The 26370-nt window shown below is 38.8% G+C and overlaps 1 protein-coding gene across 1 annotated transcript; it reads right to left on the bottom strand.

Moving 5' to 3' along the window:
- Positions 1-4841: 4841 nt before the first annotated feature.
- On the bottom strand, positions 4842-24551 carry LOC132393959 (membrane protein FAM174A-like). The gene is made up of 3 exons (XM_059969455.1): positions 23975-24551; positions 17189-17323; positions 4842-7157 (listed from the first exon to the last, which is right to left on the bottom strand). Exons 1-3 carry the CDS (start codon positions 24268-24270, stop codon positions 7154-7156), a joined length of 435 nt encoding a protein of 144 aa, XP_059825438.1. The 5' UTR covers positions 24271-24551; the 3' UTR covers positions 4842-7153.
- Between the last annotated feature and the right edge of the window lie 1819 nt (positions 24552-26370).

Below are 26370 nucleotides of genomic sequence, written 5' to 3'. Positions count from 1 at the left end.
TGGGGGACCACTTCGTCAAGCACCTCTGCTCCATCCGACACAACGGACAGGATCTCCCGGTTGCCACCCACTTCAACTCTGCTTCACATTCCCATTCGGATATGTCCATACATGGCCTCCTCTACTGCCATGATGAGGCCAAACTCAGGTTGGAGGAGCAACACCTCATATACCGTCTGGGTAGTCTCTAGCCCCTTGGTATGAACATCGAGTTCTCCAACTTCCGGTAATTCCCTCCCTCTCTCTACCCCCATCCCACTTTCACTCTGCCTCCTCGTCTAGTTGCCTATCACCTCTCTCATGATTCTGCCTTCTTCTACTACACACAGTACTTTCCCCTTACATTCTTTCTTCACCTTTCCTGCCGATCCCCTCTCCCACCCCTTGATCTTTCCTCTGATTGGTTTTTCACCTGGCACCTTCCACCCTCCCCCCACCTTCTTTCTGGGGCCCCGGCCTCCTCCCTCTTCAGTCCTGATAAAAGGTCTCAGCCCGAAACGTTGATTGTTCATTTCAATGGATGCTGCCCGACCTGCTGAGTTCCTCCAGCGTGTTGTACGTGTTGATTTGACCCCAGCATCTGCAGTGTACTTTGCGTTTACCTTATGCATGACACACCTGTACCTAATGTCACTTTGTGAACAATCAATGTATATAAGCTTTCTTATGTATTTATATTTATTGTCTTTTTTCCATGTTTCAGTATTGTTTTATGTCATTTCCTGTACACAAGTGTAAAAGAGAACAAAATAATTGTTACTTTGGATCCAATGCAGCCCAAAAAAACCCAAAAATGATAAAGGACACAATAATAAGAGAAAAAACACAATAAATATAAATATATAACTTCTATACATAGATTGATTGCATGTCTATAAAGTGACACTAGGCTAACTCCTGTGAAGGATCTGTTCTGGACTATGAGAGGTTTTTTATAAATATTGTGTTCTTTATCTTTTGTGGTTTTGTTGTGCTGTTTCAGATCCAGAGTAACAGTTATTTTGTTCTCCTTTACACCTATGTATAGGAAATGACATTGAACAATCTTGAATCTTAATTATTTTACTAGTCTGCTCTCAGTTGGGAACAAGACCTTATCTTGGCCCTCCCAAAGCTGCGTGTCCTACATTGAAAGTGCACCACCTAGGGGTAATGGTGATTGTCCTTACAAATAGTGGTGAGCAGCCTCTATGTTCTTTTTTTGGACAGAGTCAAAGTAGGAACCCATGCAGGTAACATTTCTGAAGTTGGTTTTCTTTCAGAAACAGCAGATCTTCCTCAAGGTATTAACATTATCCACCAATCGTCTCCCTGCTTCTTACTTCATTCCTCCTTTCCTACCCATCCTCTTCCCACTCACCTGGCCTCACTTATCACCTGCCAGCTTGTATTCCTTCCACTCCCCTTCTCCTATATTCTGGCTTCTGTACCCTTCTTTTCCATTTGTAATAAAGGGTCTCAAGGCGAAAGGTTGACTGTTTATTCCCCTCTCTAGATGCTGTCGAATTTGCTGCAGCTGTAAGATGTCTATTGATAAGTGTGTTCTGCTCATTTGAGTAGAGCTGAGTGCAAAGGTTCAGGGAAGAACCTGACCTGCAACCACTCAAAATGCAGAAAGGAGCAATCAGGTGATATTGAGAACCTCGAGGCTATGCATTTTCAGGTACACAGATACCTTATGTAAGCAAAAGCCTACTTTAGAAACTACATATCCATGGATCTATCCACTATTTGCCCACATATGAAACAATCTGATATTCCCACATTGGCTTTGAGATTTTGGAGGTGGCTAAAATAGAGGTAAGCATTTGTGTTACCAAGCCACTACTCAAGGAGTGTAATTTTAAAATGGATCTGATGACCTAATCTATTTTTGCAAATTATTTCAGTAACACTAAAGCCCAGTCATTAAATTCCTCATCCTTGTTGGACATGTCTTTTACTTTATTTTCAGATTATGATGAAAGAATCAAAATAAACTAAGATAAATCTTTCTTCATTATTATTGATCATAATCTGTAATTTGCATAAGACCCATATTTAATTTTAGCAGACTCTTACCTATAATGCCCTGGTTCACATTTTTACTGTTATGCTGTAGGTATTTCATTTAGCATTTCTGCTTTCAGTCTGTTTGGGTTATTGTTGAAGATAAGGGATGATGAGGAATGTGTCCAATTAGGATGGTGGAACTGGGGTGGGGGGGGGGGTCAAGGTTTTTTTTTGGTGAGGGACACTAAGGTTGGTCTCGGGGCTTGTGTTCAGCAGGAGATGAAGAGAGAAAACACTGGAGAGAACAGGTCGTAGGATTCGATGAAGCCAGGTATTGAGATCAATTGAGGTTTGATGAAACATTGAGCTTCAACTTGTATACATTTGACTGTTCAATTAAAATGGGCCCTTCTCTTGTTTTTATTTAGAACCCTTTAGTTAAGATTCATCAATACAATTCCTTTAACAGACAGTACTCTGCATATGTTTATTTCGTGGCACCAATTTGTAACAGGGTAGCATATTACACACATCCACAGAAACCGGGGTTTGGGGTGGGAGAGCCGTCTCAATCTCACGAGTTTGACCAGAGTGCTTGCACAGCCAAGGAAGCTTTCCTCTTTCAGTGAAAATTTTACTAACCTGGTTTTGTATTTTAGTTACTTGTATTCACATTTGAGCTACGCAGAGAGCTGAGCAAAGATCTGATAGAAGTTTATAATATGAATGATATTGATATCATTCATATTATATATATGATATTTGATAATGATACATGATGATATTTGGGCAGAGTTTCCATTCCATTGTGGTATACTAGAGGTCACAGGTATAAAGAGGTAAGTGCTGAAAACTCTAATGCAATGCATGGTTAGAATCTAGAATGCCCTACCTACCAATGTGGAAGAAGCAGTTTCCTCATGTTGCCTTCAGGAGGGAAAGAAAGAAATATATGATAGGGAAAAGATACGGACAATTTCTCTACTGCATTCTGCTTTAGTAATCTATCTGATTTAACATTGCCATTACAAATGGAACCTTGACCCCATTCGAGTTAGTCACGTTGTATTGTCCTTAAGCAATACATCCAGTTTTGTGCTTTTGTCACCTGTACGTTGAAACATTCAGTGAAGTGTATCATTTACATCAATGACCAACACAATCCGAGGGTATGCTAGGGGCAGCCTGTAAGTGTCGGCATGCTTCTGATGCCAACATAGCATGCTCTCATCTTACTAACCTGTACATTGTTGGAATATGGGAGGAAACCAAAATGCCCAAAGGAACTTCACTTGTCATAGGGAGAACAGTGGTGGAGAATGAACCTGGGTTGTAAGAGCTCTGCTTTCCAGAGACAGCAATAATTGCAGACGGAATTAATGGAGAGGAGGGCTGGTTTTCATAATGGACTGAGCTGGATTCATGACTCTAAAACTTGCAGTTTTGAGCAGAGCAGTGATACACCATCATGTAGCCATTGAGAAATGATGCCACATGATGCTCACCTTTGCATAAGTAATAAGATCAAAAAGAGAGAACATTTCAACTGGAAACAAAAAAAAACAACCTGGTGGAGGAACTCGGAGTGTCGAGCAGCATCTACAGGGGATAATCCAGCAGGTTGCTTTTTGTTCCAGATTCCATCATGGGCAGATTTGTTTCAGTAAGTCAAAATTCTTCCCTCCTAACCCAAACCTGAATTTTCCAGTATTTCTCAGCATATTATCAATTTAATTTATACACAAAAACATCACGAGCTTGAAATTCTGAAAGAACATTGTAGGTTTGTGGCTCCAGATGTTTATTTTGCTACTATACCTTGACAATTTCTCTCTTTAGAATAACTGTGATCTATCACTACAACAATCTACCAGAAAATCATTAACTCTTTATAAACTGTTTGTGTTACGATTCATACTTGAAGATATTTTAAACATTCTTACAACATGGGTGTATTTGATTTTTAAGAATAGAAAACCAAGGAATTTCAGCAATTCCGCAATAACTCAAGTTTTGAAGGTTCACCATAGAAAGCATCGTCTGGATGCAATGCATCACTGCTCTGCTCAAAACTGCAAGTCATAGAGAGACACGAATCTAGCCCAGTCCATTACCCAAACCAGCCTCCTCTCCATCAATTCTGTTTGCAATTATAAAAGCCTCTAGAAAGCAGTTAACATAGAAAACATACAGCATATGTTTTTGTGGCCCTTCAGCCCACAACATGATTTAAGACTCCCTGACCCCAGTTATTCTCTCTTCTTGGGGCAGCACAATAGTGTATCAGTTAGCATTACGTATAACAGCACCAACTGTAAGACCAGGGTTCAATTTCCATTACTGTTTTTAAGGAGTTTGTATGTTCTCCCTGTAACCGCATGGATTTCCTTTAACATTCCGAAAAGATGTGGGTGACAGTTAATATGTTGCAGTCATATTATTTTGGCATCAGAAGCAGGGCGACACTTGCAGATTGCTGCCAGCACATCCGAGGACTGTGTTGGTCATTGACACAAAAGATGCACTTCATGCTTCAATGTACATGTGACAAATAAAGTTAATCTTTCTTCTCCCTTCTCCTGTCAGAAAGATGTAGATGCTTGAGAGAAGATGTAACCAGACTCAAAATTACTTCAACCCTACTGTTCTCAAGACTTTTGGGCTCTTGATCTTCTAATCTTCCTAACAGAACAAACAAGAGTACAGCACAGCAACAAGCCCCTCGACCCACAGCAAATTAAACTAGTTCCTTCTGCTTACACAAGTCTATAATCCTCCCATTCTCTCCATTTCCATGGGCTTAATAAACCAATACATAAAGTGAAATGAGCTTTCTGTACAAGGCCAAATAAACACTTGAGTTTTATTAACCAAAGTTATTTAACTTAATATGCTTCTCCGAATATGTTACATCACTAATAAATTACAGAAATGGGATGAAATTACAAAATGGTGACCAGCATAATGCAACTGGATACATTCACACTCAACTTGTACATTTTGTTCTCCTAAAGTCAATGTTCTCTCTGTTAGTGCTGGCAACCACAGTTGAACATCTCTTCACTACAACGCACCAAAGCAATTACATTCATTTCATGCTATTGCAGAAATCATTTACGTGATCACAGAAAGCTCAAACAACAGAATTATGATTTGTATGACTGTTGCCAAGCTTTCTGTGACATTAGTGTGGTAAAGCAGAATATGAAGTTAACTCTTTAGTATTTTCAGTATTAATTGCTCTCTTATGAAAATATATGTTCAGTAGTTGAGCTACCGTTAGATTTAACTGAGAAAATAATTTCTCTGCTTGTTTTAAACAATACTGGAACAAAATGAATTTCAATTTTCAACAGTGACATAACAATTAATTTAGCTATTAATTCTTTCCAAGGCAAATAGAAAACCTCTCTTTTCATTCACAGGCTAAGTTCAAGTCATGAACATGAATATATATCTGTGAAAGCATGTAGTGGTGTTCATGTTATGGCTCTCAAATGCTCTGTCAAAGATAGATCTTTTCTTCATATTAATCAAACATGCAAGGAGCAAAGAAAAATATTGTGCAGTATTAACAATAAACCAAATACTGAAAACTTGGAATATCCTAAAAAGTGTTTAACTAGCTCAAAGACGCCTTTCACAGTAACAGAACAAATATCTGGTACAGCTGTGATATGCTTTTCAATGGGATGGAACCTACTTCCTATCACAAAGGGAACCAGGACTTTGTGTTTAATGGAACAATTTCTTTACACTCCAAGGAGATGTTTTCTATAGATAATATGCCAGAGATATCATTTAACTAGCACAATGTGATGCAGTCGTTATCCAATGACCAACAAGGAACCTTAACCAGAATCCTAACTTACAAAATTAAGGTTAGCGATGAAGTAGAAGAATGATCCACACTAGGAGATAAGGAGGAAGCAAATTGTTGAAAGCTCTAGTGCTAGATTTAACCAATTGATTTGTAGATCTCACAGCACCAGCAAAATGAAGATGCATATGAACACTCATCCACATGGATATATTTCCAGTTTATATGAACTTGAACCTAGTGGATATGAGAGTTTTAGTTTTCATCAATGCATAGCCAATAGATTTCACATATGGCTATATCACACACACAAAAACAGAATCAGACCTAACCCCGAAACCAGAAATACTATGCAAGAAAAAAAACACAAATCATGTAAACTCAAAACATTTGTTAATATAAACATAAACTTATCCTCATGGAATGTGGTGATACAAAATTGCTGGCTTTTATTTTGAGTCAAAGGCATCTGTATCATCAATCATCATGCTATTAATTAGCAGTAATATAACACAAAAATGGTCCTTTAATTTTTACTTTGAAACATTCCCAAAGTGCTATTATTCAATTAATAATTCAGCTAAAAACACCACCATCATTTGCCAAAAAATAAGCATCCTAAGTGAATTGAAAAGCATTGATCAACAGCAACAATCTTAAGTTTTCAAGTTTCCTTTTCCCTTTTGAAAAGGGGGGAAAAAAATCAAGATCTTTCAGATATTTTGTAAACACTTCCCTGCATTGCATATTTACAAAATATGAGCTTTGTCTCTATATAATGTACTGACATGCTATATCTACATTATTAAAATGTAATCCAACATTTTAACAATTAGTGTATAATTAGCAACAGTTGCAAGATAGAGCAATTGATGTTAAAATCTTATGGCAATTATTAAAAATCCTGTAACCAAGCAATTATTATATTGGCACTCTGATTCCAATTTTAAAAATAATATCAATATTTGAATCAGAAAATACAGATCTGATTTTTAATACAGTTCATATTCCTTCAATCGAAAAATGAATAATGATGTACATACAAGGGAATTGGAAAAGATTTTTTTTGCACTAACTTTGAAGATAATTGCCAATTTTGATAAATAAAAATAAAAAAACATATCATTACCAACTTTCATTTACACCAGAAATATATTTTACCTTATTAAAATAGTGTATTTTCATTAATTAGGGCTACAAAACTACTGTACAATAACAAAATACATAGCTATACACCATACAGATACAGAGCTTGTTCTTCAGAGCTAGAAACAGATGGTGCCTTGAAACTTCTATGCACGTTTGGCTTTCTTGCAGAACGTATAGTAAGGTTCATCTCATCTATCTGTAATTTAGAAAGAAAAATATTAAGTACAAATATGAACTATGCTATATAAACATGACTTGCCTATGTAGACTGGGAAGAAATTACCTTTGGGGGAACTGCTTGATAACTTGAGGGAGAACCCTCACCATCCTTGTTACTGCCATCAGGGAGGAGATACAGGAGCCTGAAGACCCATACTCAATAACTTAGGAACAGTTTCTTCCCCTCTGCATCAGATTTCCAAATGACCCCTGAACACTGCTTCAATGTTCCTTTAGTTTTGCATTATTTAGTTTGTAATTTATAGTTTTTTTTCTCTCTATTCCCTAAATATCAATGTCATTAACATATGCTGTGGCCTTAATACCAACCAGGGAACAATCCACTACACATTTTAACATGAAAAATAACTTTCTAATTCAGTTTTCTCTGCTAGTTAATTATTTTACATCATGTCCATGGCTTTTTTTATTCCATAATTTACAATCCCAATGGCAGCCTATTACTAGTCGAATGTTCTTTAGAAGTCATGATCATATAAAGCAAACTTCCCTCACCGTACAAACAAAAATAAATCCGAAGCAAGAAGTAGCCACATGACTGAGGCTGTTTTGGGATTAAATAAAATCATGGCTAATCCATCCTAACCTCAATCTGCATTACCCTCTACCCACAGTAACCTATCACACACTCAATCATCAAGAATCTGTCATCTTTGCTGTAGGAACATTCCTGCTTCCACTATTTTTAAAAGATTTGGGGGGAAAAAATCCTTATTTTTACAAAAGAAGGATATTAACGCATTGGCAAATGTCCAGATTAACACCTTGAATGGGAGGTTGCCTCATGAGCAAAGTTTGAACAGGCTAAACTGAGATCTATTGGAGTTCAGAGCAATGAGAGTGAAGCTGTTTGAAACATGCAGGATCCAGAGAGACTTGACTAAATGGATGTGGACAGGATTTCCTCTTGTAGGAAAAGCTAGGATGGGGGCAGGGTGGGGGGGGGGGGGAGATCACCTTTCAAAATAGAGGATCATTCTTTTAATACAACTGCAAAAATTTACCTAATCTTTGAGTGTTGAGGAATTCTTGAATTCCTTCCATCGGGCTGCAGAAGTAGATAGTTTGAATATTTATAGGGCAGAGGTAAAAGAGTACTTGATAAGTGAGGACATGAAAGTTGCTGTGACTATAAAAGGACAGAGAGTTACAGTTAGATGATTTTGAGGAGCTCAGTGGCCTACTCTTGCTCAGCTTTGTTCTCTAAATTTTAATCATTTGGGGAGCAGTGCCTTAAAATTCCCTACAATTTTCAGTCATCTGAATAAGCCTGCAGTGTAAGTGAACCATCTCCATCTTAAAGGCCTGCTTAAAGGCACTGTTCAATTACAGTCTTGCTTGCCAAGATTGGATACCAGTTTACCTGTGGCAGAGCATTCCCATCCCATTGAAAATGATCCTGCTCCAGTAGGCTGCCCTTACATTGAAGCATACTATCCTTTTCCATAGTATGATACATAACACATATAATAATTACTGTTCCTACTTGCTCTCCTGGAACCAAGTCAAGCAATTTCATCTTTCCTGTTGAGGCAGAAACCAATTGATGATGAAAAGAATAACCCTCTTTGCCCTTTATATTACTGCTGTCTCAATACAAATATTTACCTCTTTTAATATCTATTCCACATCCTCTCTCCAAATTAATAGTACCCACAAATATTCTGGCTAATTAAATGCCCTCTCTTTCCTCCATCATTTTTCCTGAACACTTTACATCCAGGAATATGAAGAATCCATTCCACCCAGGCATAACTTCATAGTCCCATGTGGCCAGTTCATCTTGCCTGCAGCTCACCAAATTTATTTAATATGTCTCCTGCTTGTAGTGCATATACATAGTTAAGTATCTTGGGCTTTCTTGTATTATCTTTAGCTTCTTTCTTTAAGAATCACAGTTGATGTTATAGGACTTGACAAGACCACAAGGTACTATGAATTCAAAGTGCAATGTATTTATAAGAACAAGGTTTCAACAATTAGCGAGCTGAGAAAAAGGCATTAAATTATGAACAAGTGAATTTGACCACGCATAAGCAGAGAAGACAGACATTTTTCATTTCTGAAGCATCAAACAATTAGAACTCAGTGAGATAATTGCAAGTAATTCAATAGGGAATTGCAGAAAACTTAGGTACACAGCCGTGATAATCTGGTACCCCAACCAAACAGCATGAAAGTGCTTCAAGAGAATTGAGGATAAATGGGAGAAAGCAGCGAAAAAAAATATTGAAAGGCTAAATTGAATGGAAGGAAGTTTGTGTCAAGGATACTGATTGCTGTTAGTACATAATTATTTTTCATTTTTATACCTATGAGTTAAATTAATACACCAAATGTTGTTTATGTTAATTGTCAGTGCGGTCTTGAGGTCCTAAAAGAAAATGCTGGGGATTGGAAAGATCAAGGAAACAACTTTACAATTTGCCTTTGCCAAATGGTGCTTCCATTGAATGGGAGTGGGGGGGGGGGGGGGGGCATCAGCATGAACAATACAAAGGCCATTACATCTGTGTGATTGCTCCCAAGAGCAAAAGTGAGTTTTCCTAACCTTTCGAAGAGCATGTGAAAAATGCAAAGTAGACATCTACATACTAATTACTGTTGAGCATTAACGCTATGAATATTCAACTGTTCAATTTGCAAGCTTTCTGGAAATTAGTTATCTCTGCACAAAATAATAACATTGAGGAATTACTAATTGCTTTAAGTTTTACCCAAGTTATACAGCATGTATATGAAGTTCTGCAAGTTACAAGTTGCAGGGAGGATTCTGATCTCACAAACTTAATGCAGAGTACTTCTGAAAAGATCATCTCAAAGTGTTTGAAATATATGGAATCATTAAAATAGATGGTACTTAGAGAAACACATGCTCTTCATTTCATAGCTAGTTATTAACTATTTATAACTAGAAAACAGCATTTGACGTAGGTAATTTGCTACAGGTGATCCCATGTTTTGATTGTTCAAGTTTGCACCCTTAAAATTCATAATTCTTTACTCAGAAGTCTAGGTACAGAAATTCACACAATGAGTAAAAGTAGAAAATCAGTACAATGCGTCTGTTTTCCACTTGTGGTTCTTGATGCTTTGTACAGATGATACAGCTCTGTCTTATTTAAATTGTGACCTGACAGTTTTCTAGATATGTAACTGCACCCTCCCGAACACCCCTGTCCCCCTGAACTCTGATATAGGTGGACCATTTTCTTTATCAGAGTACAGGTTAAATCAATATATTCTGAGTGTGAAAAATTGCCTCCTGTGAAGGGAACAATTTAGTTCCAAGGGGAATGAATAACAAAGTGCATGATGCCTTAAATATTATTTATTAATATATTTGTTTCAAAATGGTTTTAGTCAGTAAGTTAAATAGCTGTAAATTGGTACACATGGTTGATTGTGCTTTAATATTAATTGATACAATTTATTTCAGTTACATCATAGAACCGTGATCTCAAGACTCATTGCAGATTGCAAGTATGACCTTGTGCCCTGGTTTACATCATTCACCACCAAGAGTCAGTACACTGTACAACACTTTGCTCAAGGTCCATCAACAGCTTGAATTTGAAAACATTATCCTCTTATTCAAACTGCTCCATGGATTATAAGGCTCTATTACCTGAGCTTTGCCACTTTTACCCCAGTCTCTTTGTCCCACCTTTGTAGCCATGCCATCTGCTTTTAAGACTCCACCTTGGAATTACTTCCATTCCTTTTCTCCTTAAAAAAATACTTTTTGATCAAACTTTTAGTTACTGCTTCAATTATTACTCTTCCAGACACTGCATAAATTCTTTGCAATTTTGGCCAGTTTCAATGAGATTTCCCCATCAGGCATGTCTTTCCTACCTGGAAAAGGACTTCTCAGTGGTCTCCACCTTCTTGTGGAACATTCTTGTGCAAATACAGGTGACGTAACACCTGCTCTTTTACTTTAGAGTATTATTTAAGCTCCTTCCCACCCTCCAGATGCCTGTCAATATCCTTTCGATTCCACACCCACCCATCTGTTTGCATCCTCCTGCACTGTCTCCAACGGAAGCTTGAGGAACTGCAAATCAAAGTCTTCAAGACTTGAGATCAAATTCAATAACTGTTTTCTTTTATAAAATAAAAGAGCAGATGCTGGAAATTTGAAGTACAAACAGAAAAAGCTGGCAACACTAAGTCAGGCAGGACAGGGTCTATACAACATGAAAGAGAATTTCAGATCAAACACCTTTCACAAGAATTGGCAAAGACAGAAAATATATTAATATTTTTCTGTTTGTGTCCGAACTGACTAGTTCTCCTATAAGGTTATGTATTTTTACTGCCTTGATAGATCTTTTCTGATTTGCTGGCCATCTTCAACATTCTTCTTTTGGCTTCAGGTTGCTGTAACAACTCTGAATTACATTTTGGAGCTTTTGACTCTCTCAATATCCCTCATAAACTATTAAATAATCTGTTCTGTAAACAAGCACAAAGACCCTTAATCTGAACTGCAAATGTTGTCAACTGTGCCTCACTATCAGAGATAGCTCCTTTGTCTTATCACCTCTCCTTAACTCTCTCTGTAACTTAAAAACTAGCATATTTTTCTTCAGGCAGACACGAGGAAATCTGCTGAAGCTGGAAAATGCTGGTGGAACGCAGCAGGTCAGGCAGCATCTATAGGGAGAAGTGCTGTCGACGTTTCAGGCCGAGACCCTTCGTCAGGACTGATTTTTTCTCACTTTTGCAGTTCAGATTAAGGGTCTTTGACCTAAAAAATTTACCCTGTTTCTTCTTCCATAGATACTGGCTGACCTGCTGAATGTTTCCAGCATTTTCAGTTAGATTAACAGTTTCTTGAAGCCTTGTTCTTAGCAAAGTTAAAATGTTAGACATTTTGAAAGCAAAAATAGTGGTGTTCAAGAGGCTTTTAGGTACATATGTCAAAACATAGAACAGAGAACAATGCAATAGAAGAAGAGGACCTTCAGCCCATGATGTCTGTGCCGATGTACTGTCAAATCAAACTAATCCCATCTACCTGCAAGAGAATATGCAGGTAATGAAGGGACATGGGTTATGTGCAGGCACAGATAACGCACCCTTTCCAGGCACTGGTTCAGTAAACCTTATCTTAATACTTCCAATTCCTTACTCCTTCAATAAGGAAGATGTACACAATACCCAGATGTGATCCTACTTAATTACCCAAGGATAGAACAAAGGAAATCTCAGAGCTGAGACCAAGAGAGGCTAATTACTCACTGAAGCCAGAGAAAGATCACAGTGGGAGCAAAATTTAGAGTTTAAGTGGCTGACAAAATGAAGCCCTGCAGCACCCTTGCAAGCAAAATGGAGCTACACCCTATCCTCTTCATGCATCTTCAGACTATGTGGATTTAGTTATGCGAGGAACTTATTTGTACCAATGTCTCCTTATATGCATCCAAAACTCACAGTTATGCCAGAAGCACTGTTTTCATGCCAATACAAGTCAGGTGTGTGCTCCTCACAATCTCACTCCTGTCAGTCTCGCATTGGTTTTGGCAAGGTGTGGATGTGCGATCTTGCGCTCTTAAACTTTTAAAAGCAAACACGAGAAAATCTGCAGAAACTGGAAATTCAAGCAACACACACAAAATGCTGGTGGAACACAGCAGGCCAGGCAGCATCTATAAGGAGAAGCGCTGAGTCCTGACAAAGGGTCTGGGCCTGAAATGTCGACAGTGTTCCACCAGCATTTTGTGTGTGTTGCTCTTAAACTTTTGTTGGTTTTACCTACAGTACCTACAGTATTTTGAGCTTGAAATATTTAACTATTCCTCCTAAACGTCCGATGTCATGTCCTGGGCCATCAGCCAAGTGGCAAAGAACCGCTTTAACACTTGAAAAAATGTTGGAAATTATAAACAGTGCGGCATCAGGTGAAGGTAACTCAGCTCTAGGATGTTATTGCCGGAAACAGAAACTTGCCTTTAAAGTTCTTTTGTTGCTTGACAATGCGCCAGCCCATCCTAAACATTTGGACAGCATTCATCCTAACATGTTTCCTGCTGCCTAACTCAACATTGTTGATTCAACCACTCGACCAAGGTGTGATCCACATTCAAGGCATTTTTTTTTACAGCAAACTATCTCTTAGATGCTGCAAGCAACAGACAATTTTGAAAATCCCAGGAGTTTACCAATGGAGAGGGAATGGTGGAAGTCGGGACACTTGGCACAAATGGTGATGGACATGGACCCAAGTTTAGAACGGAGTCAGCATTTCAGTCTTTCCCTGCCATCAACCCTTCTTCCCTACAAACAAATTTATGCTGTAAACCAAAATGCTGCCAAGCAAACAACACTCACCACTTTCTTCAAACCAGTGTCATCACCTGCTGCTGGAAGTTCTAAGAGTTCTGTGAGTCTTCCTTCAACCCTTGCTGTGCTTGATATGATCCTGACAACCACAACCATCCATCCACCTTATCCATGTAAAGCTGCCTGACACCACAACAACCACTCATCTCCCAGAACGAACACACCTGCCACCGTTGGTGAGTACTGTACACCCTAGTATGTTAACTTTCTATGATTTATTACATTGAATATTACCTTAAGTTGATAAAATATAATATGAATGTTGCCTTGTGGTACTGCTTTTGTGTCGTATTGGTGTGAAAATGTGAATAAGTTACAGATAAAACATATTTAGGAAGCTATCTGGAACACATCCCTATTTTCTCCATTTAAATAATTATTCAGATTATACGTTTCACATTATGCATCGACTGCGAGGAACGTATCCCCCGCATATAACAAGGATAGGGTGTATTCTGCAAAGAAGTCACCTAAAACCTGCATTTGAATTTTTCAATATTGAGACCACCACTCACAAGCACCAGTAAACTTTTACATTAACTGTGCTCACACAACTATATTTCTGTAGTTTGTAAGAATATATGAATGCTAATAGAAACATAGAAAACCTACCTTCGGCCCACAAAGTTGTGTCACACATGTCCCTACCTTAGAAATTACTAGGCTTACCTATAGCCCTCTGTTTTGCTAAGCTCCATGTACCTATCCAAAAGCATCTTAAAAGACCCTATCTTATCTGCCTCCACCACTGTTGTTGGCAGCCCATGCCACACACTCACCACTCTCTGAGTAAAAAAAACGTAACCCTGACATCTCTGTACCTATTCCCTAGCACCTTAAACCTGTGTCCTCTTGTGACAACCATTTCAGCCCTGGGGAAAAAGCCTCTGACTATCCACATGACCAATGCCTCTCATCATCTTATACACCTCTATCAGGTCAACTCCCATCCTCCTTCGCTCCAGGGAGAAAAGGTCAAGTTCACTCAACTTATTCTCATAAGGTATGCTCCCCAATCCAGGCAACATCCTTGTAAATCTCCTCTGCACCCTTTCTATGGCTTCCACATCCTTCCTGTAGTGAGGTGACCAGAACTGATCACGGTACTCCAAGTGGAGTCTGACCAGGGTCCTGTACAGCTGCAACATTATCTCTCGACTCCTAAATTCAATTCCACGATTGATGGAAGGCCAATACACTGTACACCTTCTTAACCACAGAGTCAACCTGCACAGCTGCTTTGAGTGTCCTATGGACTCAGACCCCAAGATCCCTCTGATCCTCCACACTGCCAAGAGTCTTACCATTAATACTATATTCTGCCATCATAGTTGACCTATCAAAATGAACCATTTCCCACTTATCTGGGTTGAACTCCATCTGCCACTTCTCAGCCCAGTTCTGCATCTTATCAATGTCCCACTGTAACCTCTGACAGCCCTCCACACTATCCACAATACCTCCAACCTTTGTATCATCAGCAAACTTACTAACCCATCCCTCCACTTCCTCATCCAGGTCATTTATAAAAATCACGAAGAGCATGGGTCCCAGAACAGATCCCTGAGGCACTCCACTGGTGACTGACCTCCATGCAGAATATGACCTGTCTACAACCAGTCTTTGCCCTCTGTGGGCATGCCAGTTCTGGATCCACAAAGCAATGTCCCCCTTGGATCCCATGCCTCCTTACTTTCTCAATAAGCCTTGCATGGGGTACTATATCAAATACCTTGCTGAAATCCATAAACATTACATCCACAGCTCTTTTTTCATCAATAAATTTCTCTCCAGATGCTCATAAATCCTGCCTCTCCATCTTCTCCAACTTACCAACCACTGAGGTAAAACTCACTGGCGTATAATTTCCTGGGCTATCTCTACTCCCTTTCTTGAATAAAGGAACAACATCCACAACCCTCCAATCCTCAAAAGCAAGGTTTCAAAAACAAGTTTCCAGGCTAAGTCATCTCAAGGACAACTGCTGATCACTACCATAACAAAGCTAAAATTACCCAACTCAATTTAAGTATTGATCTAACTACAAACTTCTTAAATCAGCTCAATACAATATTATGCCTTGGTATTATCCATAGTCACTGGGAGAGTCTCAAATTTCTGAGAGGTTTTTCAATAGTTTCTAAATATGTATTGTCCATGAAAATATTACTTTTGTACCCATGTTAGAAAAATCTTAAAACTGTCTTTGCAAAACTTAAAACTGCCCATCCGGCCCCGAAGCCATGCTTTCCAGCACCCCCAAATTTAATCCTAGCCTAATCCTGGTTTACAATGACCAATTAATGTACCAACCAGTACGTCTTTGGATAGTGGGAGGAAACTGAAGCGCTCTGAGGAAACCCACGCAGTCACAGGGAGAATTTGAACTTGGGTCATTGGTACTGTAAAGCGCTGTGTTGACCACTACGCTTCCACGCCTCCCATTCTAAATCTAGAAGATTACATATACTTGGCAAATGCCTTCCTGGCTTCCATGCATTGAAGTGCCAATTTTACTGACAGTTCAATCAAGCTTCTCATTGGAATCGGACTTACTGAGAATGTATTTTAAATTTAACTGAAATTTTGCATCAATTCCAACAGATTGAAATCAAAAGTTATGAAATACTGCACATATCATAAATATAATTTAAGAAAACTAATCTAAAATAGTTTCACTGTAATAAAACAAAAGGTGCTGTGGTTAATCAGTGTGTGGAGAAACAGAGCTGGAATTTCAGCTTCCTAATCTTGCACTGAAACTATGAAAGCTAGAGATGTTTTAAGCTGCAGAGCTAAGGGGATAATAGCCTAGTAAAGGACAAAATTGAAGTTCATTTACTCAACCTTCTAATGAATTTGCAGAATTTTATTATTTCACTGAAGCAGCTTTGGAGTCCAGTCATTAAAGTCTCCGGGGGTGGGGGGGGGGGGGGGGAGAAAGAAAGGAAAAAAATGTACAACAGCTGCCAGTGGACCATGAGTTTGATGTCAGATCCAATATCTTGAACTTCAGATAGCCTTTTTCCCTAATTGTCCAATGGCTATGCTGAGGCATTGAATTTTATGACTGATATGTGCCTGAGATAAGTTCCCCCCATGTGGGAAGTGACAATGGTTTTCAAACATGTTGCTGTGAACCATTACTATCCGAGGACTGTAGGGTAGGTTGATAAAGAGCATCTGTCTTGTAGGTTCTCTTCCAAGCCTCGTTGAATAGGTCAACTTTGAACTGGAGCTTAACCTTCCAGGGTGCACAAACCCAAGAGCAATCTGCATACTGTTACTCAACTTCTAAACTTTAGCTTTGAAATATTGTAATGCATTTTAATAAGTTGGGAAATTTTTGAAAGAACATTATGGTGATGTTTTTTTCCCTCATCAACTAACAATTTTCAGTTTCTGTATGTATGGGTCTAATGATTCCATTATGTTTCTTGGATTGACTGAGTATAGCCACAAGGAAATGAATTTCCAGGTTATATATGGTGACATGTATGTACTTCGATAATAAATTTACTATGAAGTTTTGAACTTTGAAACCTTGAAAACACTAGGAGACCAAACGAGGTCTAACTCAGTTACTAATCAAATTCCACTTCTATTCAAAAAACATTTATTAATTCAACTGCTCACCTTCTTGAATGATGTATATCAAATAATGTTTCATCCTCTTCATCATCTTCCTGATCTAATGGTCTCATTTCCATGTTTTCTAGATCTGTTTTCAATACTCCATACTTCCGGTTTTTTCTGTTAATCCTCCTCATCCTAGATTTAAAATTGGAAATTTTTACAATGCTTAGTACAAATTATAAAACACCACAATGAAACTACATTAAACTTTGCGGATGTGCTGCTAGTTCCAAGTACATTGCACAGTATACAAATTGCTTTTGATTGCTGAATGACACACAAAACAGTAAGTCCGATGAAAATAGTTCCTACTGGCTCTAAGTACCAACTGCTCAAGGTGGCCTTACTCAAAAAAGTATGAAAGGAATATTGAGGTATGAATAGCCAGTCTTTCCCTAATCAATACTAATAGTTCCTACAAATCTCAAAATGTCATTGAAATACCAAGTTTTTAATTGGCCAGAGAAAAGGAATCGAAATTCTGCAGGTCATTTCAGATATTTCTCTTTTCCACTAAGACATGGTCAGCACCCTGGCAGCCAAATAAACACTGATGTGTATTGCAATGTCAAACAAAAATGATATGGTAACACTACCCAGAGGTAAAGCATTAGCAGTGTTGAGAGTTAGCATGATAGAAAAAATCGCTTGGTTTTATCTTCATCAACACATTGTTCCAGATGCATGCCTCCATGATTATCAGATTTAGATATACCCAGCTACAGCTCAAAATTGAACAACTGCAGAATAGTCCTACCAAATCCTCACTTCCTCTCTTACCTCAAAAATACTGATCTTGTCAGGACACTCAAAACCCATTTAGTTTAGTGAAAGATAAATTAATAAACTGCATAAAGCAAATTCCTTATCATTACTTTTATGTAGGTGTAACTTGACACACTCCAACTTAATGCACTCTGCTGTTTCCTTGTATACTGTTATTCAGTCATTCATCCAAGCTTTAATCTGTAATTTTAAGCATGTCTGTTCTGCAAGAAAATTCATCTTTCTTCTAAAGTTAAAATTTTTCCCTAATGTTCAGCTCACTTGCACAATCAAGGTTAAAACAAGAATCAGTTTAGTGGCGTAGTCTAGCATTTAGTTAAGGATCAAAGCGATAATTTTAAAATTCATCCCAACTCTACCAAATCATCCCTTTCACCATTAAAAAAAAATTGGTCTTAACTCATTAAAACCACACTAAAAGAACATTCAGATAGTCTTACAGATCTAATTAGTGGCCATGGTCTATATACATAAAAATGTTTTTAAAGTTAGATCCCATTGCAATTTACAAACCAGAGGTAAGTGTAAACTGAACTGTTGATATCAGGTCAGTAAGGTCACAAATGCATGTTACCACATTGGCTCTAGGTGGCAATAGTTTGATAATTGGCCTGCTCATCTGACCTTGCTAAATATTAGCTGGCCTTAATTGGACTGTTTCTCTGCCCACTTGAAAAGATATTGCTGCGTGCAGGGAGACTGCTACATTAGCACCTAGATTTTCTGAAATAATTCATCAGCAGTACAGCGTTTTGGGACTTTCCATGATCATAAAGGATACAGTGTGAGTGCCAGGTCTTCCTAATTAAGGAATTTTAAGAAGAAATTAACTAAAGAGTTGCATTAATGCTGGTGTTGAAAAATACATCAAGGATACAGTACCTATCGCAACAAAATTGTAGAAAGTAACGCATGCAACTGAAGCGCTGTACCTCCAAGTACAGTACCATCACTTGAAGATGGTCTGGCCTAGTGTTAAGATCAGGAGAGTTTTTATGTAATTAGCTGTATTCCTACAAGGAAGCTGTTTATATTGTCTATCCCAAAAACTTTAATCTCATCAATTATATAACACTCAGTTTGCAAACCCCTCATTAATTAGTTCTCTTAAATCAGTAGATCCGAGGTATGTGAGTGACCACCCGCAGAAAAAAAGACAGCTTGATAACCCCTACGTACTTTTTGGGTCAAATATGACATTTGACAGCAGTAAAAACCTAAATGCTATTTTTTTGAGCTGAAATTTGATGACTTTTCCTAAAGTGACCCAAAATGTGCAAACATGAAAAAATTTTGGCTTAAAAAAATGGCATTTAGGGTGTTTTTACTGTTGTCAAATGCCAAAACGTGTCAAATTTGACCTGGACAGTTATGTAAGGGTTAAAATTGGAGCCTAGAATTTCCTTCAGGTTCAAGATGTTGGAAATAAAATAAAGATAGGTTAAAGATTAAAGGTTAAAGATGCTCTTTTAGATTCCTGGGACAACTCATAAGTATCTGACAGCTGATGAAGTACATTCTGAAGTTGCAACCATTATCATGATGAGACAAACAGTCAATCAGCAAGTGAATTAGTCCTACAACTGATTGGCCATGTTTTGCTGGAATATTTTAGGGTGAATAGATGAGAAGATTCCAAGAGTATGACAATGTTGAAATCGCAATGATATACAGCATAAGGGCAGTGTTAAAATCAATTAATGGTAGACAATATCTACACATAAAAGCTTTACAATGCTATAAAAGTAGATACTGTTTTTATACAGAAATGACATAAATCCATTCAAAAATTTTTCAATTTCATTCATTAAGTCAATTTATTTTAACATTTACTTAATGAGATGCTAAAAAGTATGATACAATCATACAGTTTTCCTTAAAAAATACACATATAAAACAACTGAAAGAAAATATTGAAACATAATACAAGTGTCAGCCCAATGAGAACATTGTCAGAATTGGTGCATTAATAAATGATTCTGACCTTAAATTTTCCCAGAGTTTATGCCTAATGTTAGTGATTTTTTAAAACAAATTCTTGCAATAAAATAAAACGTAATATATTAACCATCAAGACGTTATTTTCCAAAAGAAAACATCCTTTTCACAACTCAGACATACCCTACAGCCCCAAATATATTTTTATCCTGTAATCACTGCAGTAAAAGCAGGAAATGTGTTTTCAATTAATCTCCAAGAACAGAAATTATTTCACAACAGATAATCTGTTTTTGGAAATATTGGCTGGTAGCAATACTTACCTTTCCCTAGCTACCCTGACTTCACAAAGGATTAAGCATAGTGCAACACCCAAAGCCCTTGTAGACCAGAAAACATAGGAGCAGAATAGCCATTTGGCCCATAAAATCTACTCTTCCATTCCATCATGTAGTTGACCTCTTTCTGAATGCTATGGGTTTTGATAACAACCAGCATGTTTTTTTTCCTTGAACTATTCTACAGTTTACAATTTATCATATTTTAGAAAATATCTCAAACAGATTATGATTAGAGGTATTGGCATTTGTTTATTATTGTCACATTTACCTAGAGACTGAAAAGATTATCTTGCAAACTGTTTATACAGATCAAATTACAGTGCATTAAGCTATAATAAGGTACAACAAGAACAATGCAAAATAAAGTTCAAAAGCTACCAATAAAGAGCAGTGTTGGTAAACTATACTAGCACTCTTAACCTATGACCTCTAGTTTTAGTTTCACCCAAACTCAGCGGAAAAAGCCTGTTTGCATTTATCCTAGTTACACCGCTCATCATTTTGTATACTTCTATCAAATCTCCCCTCATTCTTCTATGCTCAAGGGAATGAAGTCCTAACTGAACCTATTCAACCTTTCCCTAAAACTCATGCCTTCAAGTCCCAGCAACATCTTTGTAAATTTTCTCAGTGCTCTTTCAATCTTTTCTGTGTGCAATTCTGGTCACCTACCTACAATACTCCATATTTGGTCTCACCAACATCTTATACAACTTCAACATAACATCCTAACTCCTGTACTTTGATTTATGTGCTAGCAGCTCTCTATCACTTTATATATCAATGACACCACTTTCAAAATACTATGGATCTGAACTCTCAGATCTCTCTGTTTACCTGCACTCCTCAGTGTCCTACTGTTCAGTGTAAGTCTTACCCTGGTTTGTCCTCCCAAACGTAAGCTCATACTTGTCTGCATTACATTCCATCTGCCATTCTTCCAGCAGGTTTTGAACTTGAAGTCATCTGCAAATTTGTTGATCCAGTTTACCACATTATCAGTCAGATTGTTGACATAGATGACAAACACCAATGGACCCAGCATCAATCCCTATGGCACACCACTAGACAGGCCTCCAGTCAGGGAGCCCCATCTACTACCATTCTCTGGCTTATCTTGTGAAGCCTATGTTGAATCCAATTTACTATCCAATTCTGAATGCCAATCGACTGAAGCTTGACTATGTGGGGCACTGCTAGAGTCGACGTTGACAACATTCATGGACAAAACCACTTTGACCACTCCTAATCAGACCATGTCTATCCAAATACCTGGTCCAATGGAGTACCTTACAATAACTAACCCATTGCTGACACCAGACTCACTGGCCTACAATTTCCTGGCTATTTTTAAGAGCCTTTTTGAAAAAGCAGAACATTAGCTATCCTCCAGTCCCTTATCCATGGCTAAAGACATTTTAAGTACTTCTGCTAAGACCCCAGTAATTTTTGCATTTGCCTCTTACAAGGTCAAGAGGACACCTGGTCTGAGGTGAGGACTCATTCACCCTAATTTGCCTCAAGACAGAAAGCATCTCTTCTGTAATCCGAATATGGTCCATGGCCTCACCGCTGTTTACCTCAATTCTACAGACACTGCTTCTGTCTTTTCTGTAAATACAGATGCAAAAAAAAAGTCCATTTAAAATCTCCTCTATCTCTTTCGGCTCCATGCATAAATGATCACACTGATTCTCAAGTAAACCAATTTTGTCCCTTACTATTCATTTGCTCTTAGTATAATCTGTAGAAGCCCATCACAATTCTTGCAACGTGTGCCACAGGAACCTCATGCCCCCTTTTAGCTTTCCTGATTCCCCACTTGCATTTCTTATACTCCTCAAGCATCTCATTTATTCCTTCCTCTTTATACCTGCTATACATCTCCTCTTCTTAACCAGAGATTTAATATACCTCAAAAAACTGAGGTACAAGGCTAAAATTGTTAGCCTATTCTAACAGGAACATGCAAACTCTGCACTCTCAAAATTCAACTTGTGAAGGCCTCCTGTCTATAAAGCATCCATTTGCCAGAAAACAACCTATCCCAATCCACACTTGGCCAGATCCTTTCTGATACCATCAAAATCGGCCTTTCTCCATTTTGGAACCTTAAACCGAAAACCAAACGCATTTAATAAACTTGAGACCTCAACAGATCCCTCAATTGCTGCCAGTCAACTTCTCCCAATTGAAATATTCTCATCTATACTTGGCAGATGATGGAAAACTATTACTTCTGTAACAGAAATAAGAGTACAATGGAATAGAAATGATAGAATTGAAGTTCAGCCATCAAGGCAAAATGAAAATCGCATGCAATGAAAGCTGGAATATTTGCTGTCAAAAACCTGTGAATGCTGGGACATGACAAGTTTCTGAAGGTAAAATAAATCAGCCATCATCTTCCTTAATGTCAGAAGCAGCAGAGTCCACCACTTCTGTTTTTGTTGTTACTTTTAAACTGAGGCGAAGAATTTTTTTTGTGAACATTGTGTCTCTAATGCTATGTGCCTGTGATGCCACTGCAAGTTCTTCATTGTACCTGTGCATACACATACTTATGCATATGACAATAAACTTGACTTTGACTATCATCTGATTTACCAGCTCATAGGGCTCAAAGGGTAATACTTTCTACTCCTAATAACAAGCGATTCCTCACAATAAACCTGAGGAGGGTTGTAGATGGCACCACAGGGACAACTAATGACCTAGCTCTTCCTACCACACACAATTCCAGTTAAGGTCAGTGGTGAGGGTGAGGCAACACGCCACCTCCAGCATAATCCGCCTTTGGGACAGCAGAGGTAGGAAAATAAAACGGTCATTTACCTCTTTGCAGACTGTGGAGACAGATGCAAGGGTTCACACCCCTTTTTGTGCCCAGCAGCTCTGAAGCAAGGACTCTTTGATCTACAGGCTGTTACCAGGGATACACACAGGGAGAGACATCAAGTGCTGCTGGAAGGTCATAAACTCAGTGAAGGATGCCCTTCAGTTTGTCCGAAACTTGGTCTTCTAGCACAGTGAGAATGCCATCATCTGGCTCAGTCCGAGCTTCAGGTGTATGTATGGAGGAACAGGTTGAAACCCATTGCAGCCAATACTAAGACTCAGAGGAGAAGCACACAGTACCTGCTCCTGCTATCACACCAGGAGATGGATGGAGAAAACCCTCAATCTAAGAGGTACCACATTATTTACATGTTTTTATCAGAGAAACAAATTTCATGATGTATGCCAGTGATATTAAACCTGATTCTGATCTCAGGGAACTGATGTTAGGGTACTTAGTGTTTCCCTCTTCCTTTAAACTATGTAATGCAGTAATTAATCAAGAATGTAAGGTTTCTTTCTACACTGTTTCTTACTTTTGTATGTATGTTTTATGAATAAAGTCTACTTTGGGGGGAAAATAAGGATGCCAAATTGGCCGGGAGTGACACTTACTGTCACAGCTTGTATAGAAGTCGGCACTGTTTATTTTTATTTACTGATGTTCGTCAACAGCAGACGCAGGCCATTTTCGTACTCCGGCCACCGTGTAAGGCCTGGGTAACCTGTCCAGCGGCAATTTGAAAATACTCCGCACCCCACATTACCACCGTGAACAGAGGCAATGCCTCGGCTTCAGTTGGACGTCCGCCCCACCGTCCTGTCCTCTTCCCCCCGCTCCCAGGGCAGCCAGGGACCACCCGCGGCTCACGCCGACCCTCACCTGATGGTCCTCACCACGAAGTAGACCACGACCAGGGCCGTGACCACAACCAGCACGCAGAGCGCCCGCTGGATCATCATGGTCTGCTCGGCGCTGGGCACCGCGTTGTAGGCGCCGTCCGTCCTCGCCTTGTCTCCCTGCGTCGCCGCCGCCGCCGCGGTGGTGTTAGTGCTATTGTTCCGAACCGTTGACCCGAGCTCCCCGCTCGCCATCGCCGAGCCGTGCCCCGCATCCCGGGCGGCCCACAGCAGCAGACAGACGCACCACAGCCGAGGCCTCCGCGGCCTGCCTCTCATGGCCCGCTCACCGTCGGTCCGCTGGCGGCCCGTCGCCACCCGAAGCCCCGGCGCTGACGTCAGCGAAGGCGGTGCCGCCCAGCGGAGGAGGCGGCGAGGGGCAGCTTGTTCTCCCGCAGGAGTTTGTGGTGTACTTACCCCACGGCAGGTTGGCTGCCAATCTACAGCTCTGTAGGTCAGTGTAAAATACCGGCTCTTCCACTCGTAAGAAGGAACTTCCAGAAAAGTGTGTATTTGTAATTGGAATTCCCTCTCCACGGAGGCTGCATGACCTGCTGAGTATTTCCAGCACTCTCCATTTTTATTTATAACATTTGCAGTTTTTTTTTATAATTTGCCTAACATTACGGATGGGAAACCCCACAACAGAAGGGGCCAGTTCTGACCACAAACAAGAGAGAATATGCAGATGCTGGAAATCCAAGCAACACCCGCAAAATGCTAGAGGAACTCAGCAGGCCAGGCAGCATTTGTGGAAAAGGGTACAGTTGAGGTTTTGGGCCAAGACCCTTTATCAGGCCCTGTTCTGAAATAGGTAAAAAAAAAGATTTTTACTATTTATGAAAGGTGTTCAGCCTGAAATATTAATTTTGTTTCTCCTTTTATAGATCCCGATTGACTTGATCAAGGCTTCCAACATTTTCTGTTTTATTTTGAGACTTTCAGCAGCTGGAGTTTTTGTTTCACATTTGGAATCAAACTTTCAGCCCTGGGGCAGCCCTAAAGCTAACCACTTACTGCAAGGATGAGATTGAAACATATAGTGAAGTGCATTGTTTGTTAGCAACCAACACACTGGAGGATATACTTTGAGGCAGCCAGCATAGGAATTTTAGTACAATTTTTAAACTAACAAATGAAGAGCGAGCGACTAGTATGATTATAGCCTGATCTCTACACTCCCACAGTAATCGTTCCCGCTTTCACCTTATCAATTACCCTTCTCTGTTTAACTACAGGTATTTAAAGATTCTGTTCCCATCACACTTTGAGGAAATAAACTCCAAAAAAATTATGAGCCCCAGAGAGAGGAAAAGCACATCTCTTTGGTACCTTAAAAGCCTGCCACTTCATTTTTAAATGGAGACACTTCTAGTTTCTCTCAAAAGAGGAAACAACCTCTCCACATGAACCTTGTAAAGAATCATCAGGATCTCATATGTTTCAGACAAGTAGCTTTGAATCTTTAAACACCAGTGCATACAAGCCAAGTTTGTTGAACTTAATCTGACAATCCCAAGCTATATTCCTGGTATTTTTATCTAAATGCTTCCAAAACAATAATGTCCTTCTTTGAATGAAGAGACTGACATGATACACAGTAATCTCATCAAAGCTCTATGTAATTATAGCATGACCTTCCTTATTTGCTATCCAGTTTACTTAGCAATTAACAATAACATTCTGTTAGCATTCCAGATAACTTGCAATACTAGCTTATTAGTATTTTGCAAATCGTGACTTTCGGAACTGCAATGGCACTATTTAGATTAAAGTTTCTTTACATTTCCTGACATACTGGAGTTTTACTTATCCCTGGGTTATACTCCACTTGTTAGATCTTTGCAAACTCACCCTTGAAGTGCTATTAGTGTGAATCAATGAATATATTTATATACTGCTAAACATTTTGTGTTTCTTCTGTTACCATTCCTGCAATATTAACACGGACATTCCCTAGGTATCTATATTTTACTCCTTAACTAATATCTCACCTATGTGCCTCAACCAAAAGTCCAACATCAACATACACAGCAATATGTTCTAATCTTTCTTATTACCAATCCTCTTTACCCTTACAGTCAATCTAAATTATTAATTGTTTAGTATTACACATGCAGGAATTTAACTAAATATCTGTTTGTTAGCCCAAGTCTTTTGTCTTCAGTCCCATTCTCCAAGTCTTTCATAGCCATGACTCCTTCACTTTTGCTGCCAAAATAAAGACAGTACGTCTTGGTGTTGTGAGTTTCCAATACCTTTTATCTATTTTGAATGGTAATACATCATCTGACTGTGTATCTCAGTCCCACTAGCTACTGAAACTATCATTGCTTTCCATTATTTTTAAATTTTACTATTTCAAAGAATTTTAAAAAT

The sequence above is a fragment of the Hypanus sabinus genome, chromosome 5 (assembly GCF_030144855.1).
Source record: "Hypanus sabinus isolate sHypSab1 chromosome 5, sHypSab1.hap1, whole genome shotgun sequence".
In the NCBI taxonomy this organism is placed as follows: Eukaryota; Metazoa; Chordata; class Chondrichthyes; order Myliobatiformes; family Dasyatidae; genus Hypanus; species Hypanus sabinus.
The sequence above is the reverse complement of the archived record's forward strand: the minus strand, read 5'-3'. Positions and strand labels throughout refer to the sequence as shown.

What these genes read in the sequence shown, in the direction of transcription:
- LOC132393959 (XM_059969455.1), bottom strand. Translation starts at nt 24,270, where the DNA reads ATGAGAGGCAGGCCGCGGAGGCCTCGGCTGTGGTGCGTCTGTCTGCTG. An exon ending in TTCGTGGTGAGGACCATCAG is followed by an intron (nt 17,324 to 23,974) that starts GTGAGGGTCGGC and finishes TTTTAAATCTAG; the next exon opens with GATGAGGAGGATTAACAGAA.